Source organism: Lagopus muta, chromosome 1 (genome assembly GCF_023343835.1).
Source record: "Lagopus muta isolate bLagMut1 chromosome 1, bLagMut1 primary, whole genome shotgun sequence".
Classification (NCBI taxonomy): Eukaryota; Metazoa; Chordata; class Aves; order Galliformes; family Phasianidae; genus Lagopus; species Lagopus muta.
Genome location: NC_064433.1, coordinates 192,243,686 through 192,257,469, shown reverse-complemented (window position 1 = coordinate 192,257,469; position 13,784 = coordinate 192,243,686). Strand labels below are relative to the sequence as shown.

The following is a 13,784-nucleotide window of genomic DNA, read 5'->3' as shown; positions in this document are numbered from 1 at the left end:
TAGCAAGTTGAAACAGTCCATGAAGCCTAAGAGAATTTCTTTGTACCTTAACATAAATGGAGGATTGGTGATCTTTCTCTGCTGTTAGCCTTATCTTCAGCTTTCCTTGCACACCACGTGACTCTTCCTTATTTTGGTGTGGCCTTCAGCACAATACACTAACTCCCTTCTCTCACCCTGGGTAGAAATCTCAATGAAGATTTAGATCAGAAATAGCTCGCCACACCAGGGAAGGTCTGTACTGTGTTGTGACTGAGAACAAATGCAATGGGTTCAAGATCTCTCACTGGGAGAATGCTCTGAGAGCAGCATGGGGGCGATGCTCCTGTATGGAGCAACTGCAGAATACTTCTGCGAGAGCTCAGAGCATCCCTCTGCTCTTTGTCTTGTGGTAGATCCCTCCTCTGCTTCAGCTGTAGTCGAGATCTGTGAATTAGAACAAGGCTGCTAGAGGCCTCAGGTTTTGAGCCTGCATTACTGGGGGAAATGGTTCGTGCTCCACTTGGAGGCTTTCTCCTTTTCTGCTCGCAGCCCATGCTGAGGTGAAGGTGATCCTCACATTGGCTCCTTTAGATGCTCCTCCTCCTGGAGGCCTTCCTAGCTGCCCATCTGATGGGTTTTGTGTTTGGTTTATTTTCCCTTCTCCAATTGCAAAGAGCTGAAAGCATCCACTGGTGCAGTGTCCACATGGCCTTGATTATTCAGCCACTTAATTCGAGTCCTACCTATGGAAGTCAACTTGAAACCATTTGAGAGGATGATGGAAAGTATCTGAAAGCATCTTCTGTGAGCTCCTTACAATGCTGACTCTTGCAGAGGTTTAATGCTGTAAATAAATGAGCCAGGCTTGCATTTTATTCCCTACTGCCTTCTCTTGTCCTCCATCTGCTTTTGACAAATTGTAGGAGTAGGTTCCCAAGGAAAGTGGGAAGGGGAGTCTATGATTATAAATTAAGAGACTTTTCTTGTGGGAAAGTAAATGTAGACAGTGACGGTTTAAGGGGCTGTGTAAGAAATGTGCTACAGCTGGCTGGCACTGCCTGTAATCTAATCTCTGGTCTGATTTAAAGAACTGTGTGTTGCATTTCTTTATTAGGAAAGTCTTGGCTTTGTTTAGTAGTAGGTTGGAGTGTTTTACTTCCAGGATCCTGCGTCTCACCAATGGCCAGAAGCAATCTGTTCTGTTTTTAAATCCCTGGTAGTAATTCTCAGTTTAAATTTAGGCTTGTCGTCGTTCTGGCAAATGAGACTTGAGGCATTTGTTTCTCTTGAGAAGTAGTGCAGTATGTGACTGCTGTCATTAATTGATGTATTTATGGCTTCAAGCTCCATACGTGAAAAGTCCAGATGACTGATAGAAGCAGATATTTGGTGTGGTGGAACTACAGAATATCAAATGTTGAATAAAGCTGAGGCATTTCATTAACGTAAACATAAACATATGTTGGCTTAATAGGCAAAACCATCAGTGGACTCCCAGCTTTTTGTCTTTTTTTAAGCCAGGAATGGAGTTGCTATGTAAAGCAGTAAATCAGCAGAGCAATTAACAACCCAGAGGAATATCTCACTTGGAAGATACGGCCTTTCAGTACCTAAAGGGAGCCTACAAACAGGAGGTGAATCAGCTCTTGGGAAGGAGAGATAACTGCAGGACAAGGGGAAATGGTTTGAAGTTGAAGGAGGGAAGAATGAGGTTGGATATCAGGGGGAAGTTCTGTGCTATGAGAGTGGTGAGGTGCTGGAACAGCTGCCCAGAGAGGCTGTGATGCCCCGTCCATCCCTGGAGGTGTTCAAGGCCAGGTTGGATGGGGCCCTGGGCAGCCTGGGCTGCTGTGAAATGGGGAGGTTGGTGGCCCTGCCTGCAGCAGGGTTGGAGCTTTGTGATCCTTGAGCTCCCTTCCAACCCGGGCCGTTCTGTGATTCTATGATGATACAGCAGAGTGAAAGAAGCGTGGTTCAGATGAAGCTTCAAGTGAAGCTATGCAGTTGTACAGTGCAAACTGGAAGAGGACAAACATGCCATCACAGCATGTTCCCAAGCTGTGAAAGTTGAGTTAAGTTGTACCCTTGTGCTGTGCAGTCTTTGGGAAGTTGGGAAAACTGCTTTATTGTGTTAACAAGACTAGAATGTTTGTTGCTAACAAGTCATGTAATAGTGAAGAAGTTCAAAACTGGACAGGTTTTTTTTTCCCAGGTTTGTACCCAGGTTGAGTTGATTTCCAGAGCATCAAATTCAACCTTAAAGATGTTCAAAGACATCAAACGCCTCAGGTTTTTATTGGCAGAACACTGACTGAGTACTGGAATGATTTCAGATCTTAAAGCCAAGCTGAAAGGTGCTTTTTGGGGGGAGGGAGAGGAAACACTTGAAAAGCATTGGAGAAATGCTCAGAGATGTGGTGCCCAGAGAAATTCACAGAGAGGTGGGGGTGCCCCTTCCCTGGAGATGCTGAGGATCAGGCAGGATGAGGCTCTGAGCACCTGATGGAGCTGGGGGTGTCCCTGTGCACTGCAGCAAGTGGGACCAGATGGCCTTTAGTGGCTCTATCCAACTCAGACCATTTATGAATGCCCCAGTGAGTCCAGGTTTCATCAATTCAGGAACCAGCAAGCAGTGAAGGTGTTGAATTTTTGCCTGCAGGTTCTTCTTAAAGCAATGATGTAGATGCAGTTTTTGTTGCTTTTAAATTACAGTACGTGACTGATGTTTTTGTATCTATTCCCCTTCTCTCTCTTCCCTCAGATAAAAGAATATTTCCATCTTCTGCAGAGTCTCAGAAAGCCCATGGTATGAGAATGGAAGGAGAACAACAGCTTCATGCATTTCCCCTTCCAAACTGTATTAGGGTGGCCTCCCCAGTGAGGGATTTTAACATCTGCTTTCATCTCACTGCTTTCCCAGCAGCATTGTGCAACTCACCTGATCTCAGGCAATTGCACAGCAGCTCTCAGGACCCCAAACAACAGCAGTAAATCTATCAAAGTTACGTTCCTGTTACTCTGCTGCTGGCTGACCGTGGCTGTGAGCTGCTGCAGGGATGCTGCAATGACGACACTGTTGGCTAAGATCTCTCTTTAAGAAGGCTTGAGTTTCTGCTGTAGCTGTCTTGGCTTCCCTGACCATCGATGGGAATTTGATGGCAGGCCAAGAGCCTCTCAGAGCTCTGAATTAGCTCTTAAAGTGCTGTGTAAGTGCTAATTTTAATAATAAATAATAATAAAAATCACTTAAATGATCTAGGAAGAATCCTGCGTTGGCTGATAGCGCGTAGGTTATTGCCATCAGTTGGCTTGTAGTTGTCAATTACTAAACCCATTTGGACTGTACTCAAGGCACACACTGTGCTAACTTTAGGCTCTAGCTTTGGCCGTGTTGTGCAGATGAGAAATGGAAACAAGATGTGGTCTATTAGCATTGAACTTCGTCTCCATTAATTATATCTAAATCTTAATCCAGATTTATGGCCTGCGTTTGGTGTTCTGTGCGTTGGTGCAGTCGTCGTTGACTTCACTGAGGTCTGTTGTGCACGTGGAGCTGATGGGCAGAGTCTCCATGCTGGTGTTCTCAAGGCTTAGTTTGCATTCCTGCAGTTGAGTGACCACAGGTCTCCATGTGGGTGCAGGTAGGGGCTTTTTTAGCTGGGGAGAGGAGAGTTCTGCCTATTGCTGCCTTTGTGCTGTGAAGTCCTTGCAGTTTTAATCTCAGATGGCCCAGCTGCAGGTGTGACTGTGACCTTATTAGCTTTGAAGCTTTGGGACAACTGGAGCAAGGATGAAGGCTTGCTGATACTGCTTGACTCAGTGCAAGTGGCAGCATCTGACTCTGAGGCAGCCAGGTTGAACTGTAGCATCTCTTTCTCTTGCAAGAAATGACAAGGTGATCTTTGGCTTAAAACCAAATCCATGTTAAGACCAGGCAGTTGCTGAACTGTTTTGTGCAGCAGCCTCTAGTTTGAGAATACCCTTTTAGACAGGGGTTCATCAAATTGAGGTGTCCTATAGTTTGTACTGGTTTAAGAATCAGCCTTTGGTAGCTGTTTGTTCCTCACTCTCGGGTGTGGGTGGGACTCAAGGCTGTTATCAAACTTGCAGGTTCTTCAACTGAGCACGAATGTGGCAAACAAACCTCTGACAGTCTGTTAGCTTGGTGAATGCTCCTTTGATGGGTAAACCAACCCCAGCAGTGGGATTTTGCTGTGGGAGCGTTGCAGCAAGTAGGGCTGTGCTGCACTGAGTGCCTAACGGTGTTCTTCCCATAATCATATCAGATGAAGAGGAGAAAAAGGGGAATTTACCTTTCATTCTGTCATTGCTCTTAGCCCTGAGTAAGAATTTCTAACATCTAGAAAGAAAATGTTCCAGACCTTTGGGATGGGGGAGGCTGGAAACTGTTGGGTAGGAGACTTAGATTCTGCTGGGGAAGGTGGGAAGGCAGTTCCCAATAGGAAATACATGTTTTTGAGAGGTCTTATGCCTCCAACAGGGTTGTGAGACCAATCCCATGGGTGAACTGGTGCTGTAGGCTTCAGAAACTTGGCTCCTGTGTGCTGGTTTGCTGGGCTCAGCTGGGTTAGGTGCTGTCCTCACACTGATGAAACTGATTCCTAATAGATGCTGCGGAGTGAAGTTGGGATGCTGGAGGGTGGTGTGAGAAGCAGTGCTTTGTGATTACTCGTGGTTGAAGCATGTGGCCTGGAGATCTTGGCCTCACTGCATGCAGGCCATTGGAAGCTGCTAGCCTGAAGCTTTACGTAGCTGTGCCTCCATTGCTCCTAAATCTAAAGGAATTAGAGACTGTAAAAGGAAGGAGCTGAGCAGCCTCTTCTCTGTGCTGTCATGCTTTGGTCCTTGGCTCACAGCAGATGTGTAACAATCCTTCAGTGTTCCTGCAAAGGGACAGAAATCTTTAATTTTGGCTGAGCAGAGGTGGTCATTAAAGCCCGTATGAGAACAGCCTGGCAAAGTGTTTGCTTAATGCAGTGGGTAACTGCTCATTGTTTTACTGTTCTGAGCAGACCCTAGGTGAACTCCTACTGCAGCAGCATGAATAGCATCTTAACAAAAGGAGGAGTTAATTGCAGAGCCCTGATTGGGAAGAGTTCTGTGTCTTCACATTGATTCTCATTTCCTCCAAGAAATATGCTAATTTCCAATCCGTGCTCGTTAGTTTCAGGGTGCTAATGACTCCTAGATCTGCCTTTTCCCATTGCTTTCTTCTGTGTTTTCTTCAGTAGGAGGTGGCAATCTGAGTTCCTCTTGCCTTGCTGGCTTCGACGTGCCTGGTGCATTCACCATTAGGAGCTGTGAGAAACCTCTAACACAGCTGTGATTTCTCTTCTCTTTACAGGCTTCACAGAGCCCAGTGTGCAATTAAACAGACTCAGGTAACTGTTCAGAAAATAGGAAGGGAGATAGAAGAAAAGCTGAGATGCACATCTACAAGCAATGAACTGGTAAGTTTGGTTACTTAAAGCCTTATTCTATGCTGTAGAAGCATAAAACTTGAACAGGAAATCATAGAATGGCCTGGGTTGCAAAGGAGCACAATGCTCATCCAGCTCCAACCCCTGCTGCATGCAGGTCGCCAACCAGCAGCCCAGGCTGCCCAGAGCCACATCCAGCCTGGCCTTGAATGCCTGCAGGGATGGGGCATCCACAGCCTCCTTGGGCAACCTGTGCCACTGCCTCACCACCCTCTGGCTAAAAAACTTCCTCCTCATATCCAACACAAACCTCCCCTCTCTCACTTTAAAACCATTCCCCCTTGTCCTCTCACTATCATACACATAAGAAGTTTATCAGGAAAACCAAACTTTAATTCTTCAAGTAAGTCCTGATGGGTTCTTGTGATGGATTTAGAGTGAGGTGAGTCTGCTGTCTGCATCTTTTTCCAACCTGCTCCCTTTGGGTGAATGGAATTCATGCGAAAGCTGTTGCTCAAGTGACATGTTAATTTTAAGCAGGAATTGTACTGCACCTTCTAATAGCTTTTGGCAGTTTGTTTTGCCTGACCTGTTGCCTTCCCCTTAAAAATATACTGGCACCCTCTTTAGGTTGTGCCCAAAAGGATCTCAGTCTTTTGACTCAGGTCAAAGCAACGAGTCTGCAGAACAGAATAGCTCAACATTTAGAAGATCGTGCTGGTGCTCAAGTGGTTTGCATCTGGTGCCTTGTATAGGAGGAAAAGGCAACTTCTGTGATGTAAGCTTTAGAAGATGGATTTTGCTTTGAGAAAGGTGCCAAACTGTGTTTAAGGCTTGACAAAGTGTGAAAATGGGGAGAAAAAACTGATTGCAGCGTTGCATTGTAGACAACTTCAACTCCCTTAGGAGCAATTTAACTCCATCCTAAAGCTTATTGGCCTTCTGCTGGTATCCTGGCTGTTAAAAGGCTTTTAATCATCTTTATCATCTCATCTTTCTGGTTATAAATCTCCTTGTCCCTCCTTCCAAAAGCTTTTCCTTAATAAATTTGTGAGCGCGACTACGTGAAGAGCATTAAAACCGAAACTGACAACAGCATGGCACGTGATGCAGCTTCTTAGTAAAATGATCTATAATACAAGGAAATAATTACCCACTTTTGCTTTGTTCAACAGTCAAAACTCTTCCTGGGATTCAGTTCCTCTGTAGAAATGCATGAACTATGGTTTCATTCCTTAATACTGAGTCACGTTTCCTGCTGGAGCCTTGAAGCAGGAGCCTGAGCATACGTGTGTAACTGAGGCAAACAGGCAGAGGGAAGAGCTCAGTACAGTGCTGCCTCTTTGTCACACAGCGTTAAGGATTGTCCTTGTTGGCTGCTTGGAAGAAGTGAAAGCTGGCTGAGTCCTATGGTGTGGCAATGCCTGGTGGCACGTGCTCAGGGCTGCCCTTGGGTTAGGAGCTCTGTCCAGGCTAGGGCTGGATTGCAGGTTCTCTTTTCCATTTTTGAATCTATCCTTTGTTATAGAATTATAGGATCATAGGATGGCTTGGGTTGGAAGGGAGCTCAAGGATCACAAAGCTCCAACCCCCCACCAATGCAGGGCCACCAACCTCCCCATTTCATAGCAGCCCAGGCTGCCCAGGGCCCCATCCAACCTGGCCTTGAATACCTCCAGGGATGGACGGGGCATCACAGCCTCTCTGGGCAGCTGTTCCAGCACCTCACCACTCTCATAGCACAGAACTTCCCCCTGACATCCAGCCTCAATCTTCCCTCCTTCAAATTCCAACCATTTCCCCTTGTCCTGCTGTTATCTCCCCTTCCCAAGAGCTGACTCCCCTCCTGTTTGTAGGCTCCCTTTAGGTACTGAAAGGCTGCAAATGAGGTCACCTTGCAGCCTTCTTTTCTCCAGGCTGAACAAGCCCAGCTCCCTCAGCCTATCTTTGCAGGGGAGCCCTGCAGCCCTCTGCTCATGGTTATTCTCAACCAGCATTTGGAACTGAAAGCACACTCGTAGTAGAAAACTCCACTTTACTGTGCTGACAGCAGCATCATTTCCTAGTGAAGAGAATGCCTCAAAGGAAAAAAACTGATTCTATTAAAGATGCAGAAAGTGAGAAGCATGTAGAGGAAATAAATCCTTAAAACTTTGAAGATAGGAATCCTTCTAATGTAACTGCATAATGACACAGTCTGTTCTCTACTCTATGTTCTTTTGTATCCTTTTTTTTTCTCCTCACACTGAGGCTGGGATGGGATTTAATAATGCAACTCAGACATTTCCAGCCTTTTTCCAGCCTCCTGCCTGGCTTTGGCATAGACTCCTCATTACTCACCTTCCTCCTGTGACCAAACCCTTTGCCAGGGAATTCTTGCTGTGCTCTCACTGCTCTGCTGTTAGCATCCCTGTGTCTGTCCTGGGGGACTTTCCTGTTGCCTCTCCTTCATCTTCTGATTTCTGCCCTGGGCTGGGTTGCATCACAGAGCACAGGAGAGGAGATGGATCCTGCAGGACAAGCAAGCACAGCTGAGTTTTTCTCCTTCCAAAGCAGTGAAATGATTTTGGTCCCTGGTAATCTATTACATGTGGTTATTTATTGCCTCACCTTTTTCTCTGTTAGATGCTGGTCTTGTTCTGTTTCTTCTTGTCACCTCTTTTGTGGATTTACCTACGTGAGGATAAACTGAAAAATAAGTAGGTTGCTTTTACTACTTTTTCACTTATTTTATTCTTCTTCCACAAGAAAAAGGAGAGTGAATGTTTACAGTTGAAGATTCTGGTGCTACGTAATGAACTGGAGAGGCAGAGGAAGGCCCTTGGTCAAGAAGTAGCTTTGTTACATAAGGAAAAGAATACTTTACATGACAAAGGTGAGCATACAGATGTTCCTGCTTTGCTGCAGGTGTTCATAATCTGAACAGAAGAGATTTAAAGCTGTGCTTAATTAAAATTTCCTGGAAGAAATCAGAAGAGCTGCTCTGTAGTGCAGTAAGCAGGAGCAGTGGTACCATGCAAGTGTATTTTAATGCCATGAGGGATGTTTTTGAGCCTGTGACTAGGATCCCATTCTAAGTGTTACAAGACAAAAATCATCCTTAGTAGCTTCTATAGCAAGTAAAAGGTGAAATGCTTAATCACTTTGGCCTTTTCTTTTACACTGAAAGTGTCCTATGGTGAAATGCTGCATGGTTGTGCCTTCAGAGCTCACCAGCAACCGTTTAACATGGATGTCTGATCTTGGTGGAGAAGTTTTTCTGAAGTTCCAGTTAGTTCTGGCTGTGTTTAAGCTATGTCAACTGAATTATGCTGCCACAGTGGCCGTGGAGGAAACAGGTCTTAAAAGAGAATGAGGTTTTGTAGGCTGCACTTGGCTGTTGGATGTTGTATAGGGCATGAAGAGTGACACTGCAGTTCCCCAGTTTGGCAGCATGACACAGAAAATGAGCACCTGGGAGTAAATGAAAGGGCCAGTGCCAACACTTGGACATTTTAAGGTTAGATACTGATGATAACTAAGAAAATCTGTGGTACTGCTTGTTCTTGTTTCCTGATTCCTCTCATTGCTTAGGAAATGCATTTGAGGCTGAGTATCAGAAGCATCAAGAGCGTAATGAATCCCTGCATGAATTAAGAAAAGAATGCACTGCAAAGAGGTAAAAGGACCCATGTTTTGGGTTTGTTTTTCCTTCCCCACTTGCCTGCAATTGGAAAGGAAGTGCAGGTTTGAGAGCAAGGCATTAAAAGGGAACATCTGTGGTGCAGATTTCTTCCTGCTGTCACTGCTTCTTTTAAGAGATGCTCCAGTTCCTGGAAAGCAGAAGTGATAATGAACAGTAGCAAGTGTAGAAGAAGATGCTTTGTTGCACTCTAGGACTTTCCTGCCAATTTTGGTGAAGCACTGCTTCGTAGCAGTTAATTGTCATAGTCAAAACATGCTTGTGATAAGAGGCAGCTGATAAAAAGCTAGTGTTGTCTCCTGCGTTTATCTTAATGCAAGTATTTTGCTGAGGGAAGGGGGGGTGATACTTGGGAAGGCGTGGGAAAGGTGATGGGTGCTGATATTTATTGGAAGCTTTTGAAGAAGGTAATGATTCGGGCTTCTTTTTCCCCAAAGAGAACTGTTCCTGAAGACCAGCGCCCAGCAGACCGCTCGATGCAAGCAGTTGCTCTCAGAGCTGTCCTACATCTACCCTATCGACCTGGTATGTTTCGGGGGGGTTCTCAAATCTGTGCTTGGTGTAAGAAGCAGGAAGCTCGTACCTGCAGCAAACCAAGCCTCTGTTTTCTTCAGGATGAAGCTTCCCCTTCACTCACGTGCTGCTTTTTACAGCTTTTTCTTGGATTTGGGCCTCAGGCTGTAAACCTCACACGGAGAGGAATTATGCCAGCATCTCTCAAATAATCTACACTCTAAGAGTAGAATGTAACTGTAACTTAATGGATACTTGCCACTTCCTGTATAAGTGTATAAAGCAACCCTGGCAGTAGGCTAGCTTCACTCTAATGGGGCTCACAAAACCAGATGTCAAAATATAGAGCTCCTCAGCCTTTCTGTGCACTGCATTAAGATAGAGCTCTTCCTCTTCAAACAGAAAACCCATTTATTTCTGAATTACTTGAGATGTGGACTGAAATGTTACCTCAGTCTGTCCGGGTGTCATTGGGTGTTCAGTTTGTCTTTACAAGATGTGCTTTGTTGTCTCTGGGTTTTGTGTAGGCTTCTGGCTGTCGTTGTCCCATTCTCACTTTGTCTTTAAACTTGCAGAATGACCAAAAGGATTACTTTGTTTGTGGAGTCAAGCTTCCGAACTCTGAAGACTTTCAAGGTAGCTGGATATTTAATTCACTTCTCACAGCTGCTTCTGCACTCAATAAAATTAAGTAAACTGATGGCAGTAGTGAAGGATTTGCATTTCTGATTGAAAAGGTGTGGAGTGGAAGAAAACTTGCTCAGTATTTGGTCCTAATTCCTTGCTAGTGCAAAGGTAGTTTGACCCTCAGAACAGTGCCTCTGTATCTTGAGTTTAAATGGTGATGCACATAAATATGACTTCAAATCTGCCTGACTACTTCCTGCCATGGTATGGCAGTATTTTACAAGCAAGCTTCTGCTGTAGCTTCTGACATCTTTTTGCAGAAGCAAACACACGCCTGCCTGTGTCACAGTCATACAGGTGGCTGTGTGCATTCATCTGTAGGTGTTGGATGTGATTTGGAACTGCCTTAAACTCTTGGAAAGGGGAGATAACAGCAGGACAAGGGGAAATGGTGTGGAGTTGAAGGGAGGGAAGGTTGAGGTTGGATATCAGGGGGAAGTTCTGTGCTATGAGAGTGGCGAGGTGCTGGAACAGCTGCCCAGAGAGGCTGTGATGCCCCGTCCATCCCTGGAGGTGTTGGAGGCCAGGTTGGATGGGGCCCTGGGCAGCCTGGGCTGCTGTGAAATGGGGAGGTTGGTGGCCCTGCATTGGTGGGGGGTTGGAGCTTCGTGATCCTCGAGCTCCCTTCCAACCCAAACCATTCTGTGATGATCCTATGAAAATTCCCTTGAATTTCTTGTTCCCAGCTCACTCTGCCAGGCATGTATGATTTCTGGGGCAAAAACTTCAATCGTGAGATGGTAGGAATGAATTTGTGCTACTGATTGGTGCGTTATTAAATGCCCAATTAATGGAAGCATAATCTTTAAAGGAATCGCAGAATGGCTTGGATTTAGAGGGGACCTCAAGGATCATGGAGCTCCTACCCTCCTGCTGCAGGCAGGGCCACCAGCCTGCAATTCATGGGAAGGCAATGCTGGGCATTTTTGGCCTGTCTCAGTGCTCTGATATTAACTCCTCATTAAAAGAATGATTAACTCCTTATATCATAGGCTCTAGAAATACTGCATTACTGGGGAGAAGTACTAAACATTGAAGTGAATGAAATAGGGAGCTACATTTGAAAAGCAGCTAACTGTCTAATAGCCCTGTAGCCTCCCTTGTTCTAGGGGTCAGTGTGATGCTGGAGGTGCTGAGCATCATTAAAAGCTTTATTAGAGGAACTTAGATTAGCTGATTGCCCAGGGCTGGTTGTTATGCTGTTTATATTGGTGTTCTCTTGCAAAGAAAGGAAAGAAATCATGGAGAGAAAAAAAAAACAACAAAGCAAAACAGAAAGGAAAAGAACTTTTTAGCTTTGAAAGGGTAAAACTGAAGGGAGGACATCAGCCATTTAGTAGAAGAGGCATTTAATAAAAGGAACAAATGGTGAACTGCAAAGAACTGTAAAGCAGTCTGTTGGCTTCACTTGCATCTGTTCTTAAGCTATAGCTTCTGATAACTTCCTCAATTATATTGTTTGCTGAGCAGTGAGGATGAACTTGTGCTGAGTCTGCATGGAGATTCAATTGATTATTTCATGTTCTTTTTATGATTCACAGCAAAAGATGACGGAAGCATCGCTGTTGCCCTGGGCTACACCGCTCATTTGGTTTCAATGATCTCCTACTTCTTACAAGTGCCACTCAGGTATCCCATAATTCACAAGGGCTCCAGGTCTACAATCAAAGATAACATCAACGACAAACTGACAGAGAAAGAGAGAGAGTAAGTATGCCACCAGATGTACTGCTTTCTTCAAAGCAACAGGTCAGCAATAAAGCACACCTGAACTCGACCAGTCCTGTGTGCTCAGCTGGGTTACTGATGTTGAAGTTATTTGTTGCAGTCTTCAGTAGCTTTGTGACAGTACTTCTGAGTTTCAGATGGCCAAATGCTGTGATCTGACAGTAGTTAGTTCAGCTTTGTCATCTGGGGTCGTTTGGCAGGCATATGCTGTTGATGAGGCATCTGATAATGACAGCAAAACCTGAACAGTGTGCCTGGTAGGTAAGCTGTGGGTTCTGATGGGAACCCACATCACCTTCTTGTGTTCTTTCTGACTATGGGAATGAAATGCACATAACAGAAGTTATAACCTTTAGTGAGGCTGCCAGTGCTGCTGTAGTGCTTGCAATGAAATAAACAGCTTTCTTTAACACAGAGGATTTTGAACAGGTAGGAAAAGAGTATTATGGATTTACCTACTAATAAATCAGTGCTCAGTGAAGAGGTTTTCATCTGGTCTGTGTTCACTGACCTTCAGTGCACACCTCAGCTATTGCTGTGCTGCTAGAAAACTATCTTGCTGTCCTTAAATCCACCCTGAGTGTTTTCTCTTGCCTTTTGGCTCTCTGCCTGTTTTCTCGCTGTCTCTGCACCTGCGTGCTTCCTTAGGAAAGCAGTGACAATTACTGCCTAAGCTTTGCTTTGTAGCCTGCAGCTCAAAGGAATGCGACGCTGACCAGCTGTGGGAGGCCAGCTGCTCCACTCTGATCCTCTGTGCCTGCAAACAGTTGCAAAGTCAGGTTTGCAGCACCAGTAACTTCCTTATGTGGTGGTTTTTTTTTCTTCCCACTTGTAACGTTTGAAAAAGGAGCAAAGGAAACGGCTGGGGGAAAATAGCTGTCTGTATTTCCTGATTCAAAACACAAAACCTTCTCTTTGGATGCACACAATGGAAGCTTTGTAGTATTTTAGCAGCATTTCCTAATAGTTCAATCAAGATGGAAGGGTCTTTCCATGTTGTGCATAGTTGGGAGGGTTGGGATTCTTGAAGCATCCGATTTCTTTTTGAAGCTCAGTAACTTCTGGCAGGCCAGCAGAGGTAATTTGCCTTCAGAATTAAGCTGTCACTGAGGTCTTACTGTTCTGACAAGATAAAATATGGATTGCAGTAGTTGTCCTGCAAATGATTTTTGATACCAGTTTAATAACTTGCCCAAACATTTCCTGGATAACTTACACAAACACATTAACGTTCTGTTAAGAATTGTCGTCTAAGCATATGTAAATCCCCTCCATACATCTCATCTAGAAGAGCAGCAAGCTGAAATGTTTCTGTCTGGAAAACAAATTTGAGGAATAGAGCTGCCTGTGTGTGGGTGTCTGAAGATTAAACCAATTTCCTGTTGTCTGAGACAAAGTGGAAGGTTTTAGTCCTTGAGGCTCCAGCCTTCCAAACCCTCAGGACTCAGTGCTGTATTTCACAATAGGTTTCTGAAAAGGAGAAGGTTCAGCTAAGTGTATTAATCCCTATTGGGCTGTTTACCTGCATTCTGTAAGATTGTTTCAGGATTAACTCCTGCCTGAGATCTTCTCTGCCCAGCTATTGGGGAGCCAGTCCCTCCAAACTCTCAGGTGACTTGAGTTGCTATAGGAAACCTCAGATGTCTTAACTTGCACTTTTCCTTCTAGTCTGATAGCTCGTGTTTCTCACCTGCTCCTAACTGAACGGAGCACAGCAATTAACATGATTACATTTCTTTGTTTCAGTAACC

The 13,784-nt window shown here is 44.9% G+C and overlaps 1 protein-coding gene across 9 annotated transcripts in view; it reads left to right on the top strand.

The window, feature by feature from the left end:
• The window catches only part of UVRAG (UV radiation resistance associated), an 89,802-nt gene that overhangs the window by 25,840 nt on the left and 50,178 nt on the right, over positions 1 to 13,784 (top strand). For all 9 annotated transcript variants that reach the window (XR_007378217.1, XR_007378224.1, XR_007378218.1 and 6 more), the window contains exons 7-12: positions 5,348 to 5,453; positions 8,172 to 8,298; positions 8,997 to 9,081; positions 9,543 to 9,630; positions 10,194 to 10,254; positions 11,847 to 12,012. Coding sequence is in view for 6 of the 9 variants with exons in the window: in XM_048951533.1 (XP_048807490.1) it covers positions 5,348 to 5,453; positions 8,172 to 8,298; positions 8,997 to 9,081; positions 9,543 to 9,630; positions 10,194 to 10,254; positions 11,847 to 12,012 (633 nt within the window). In the remaining 3 variants the exon portion in view is untranslated. The remainder of the gene's footprint in view (positions 1 to 5,347; positions 5,454 to 8,171; positions 8,299 to 8,996; positions 9,082 to 9,542; positions 9,631 to 10,193; positions 10,255 to 11,846; positions 12,013 to 13,784) is intronic.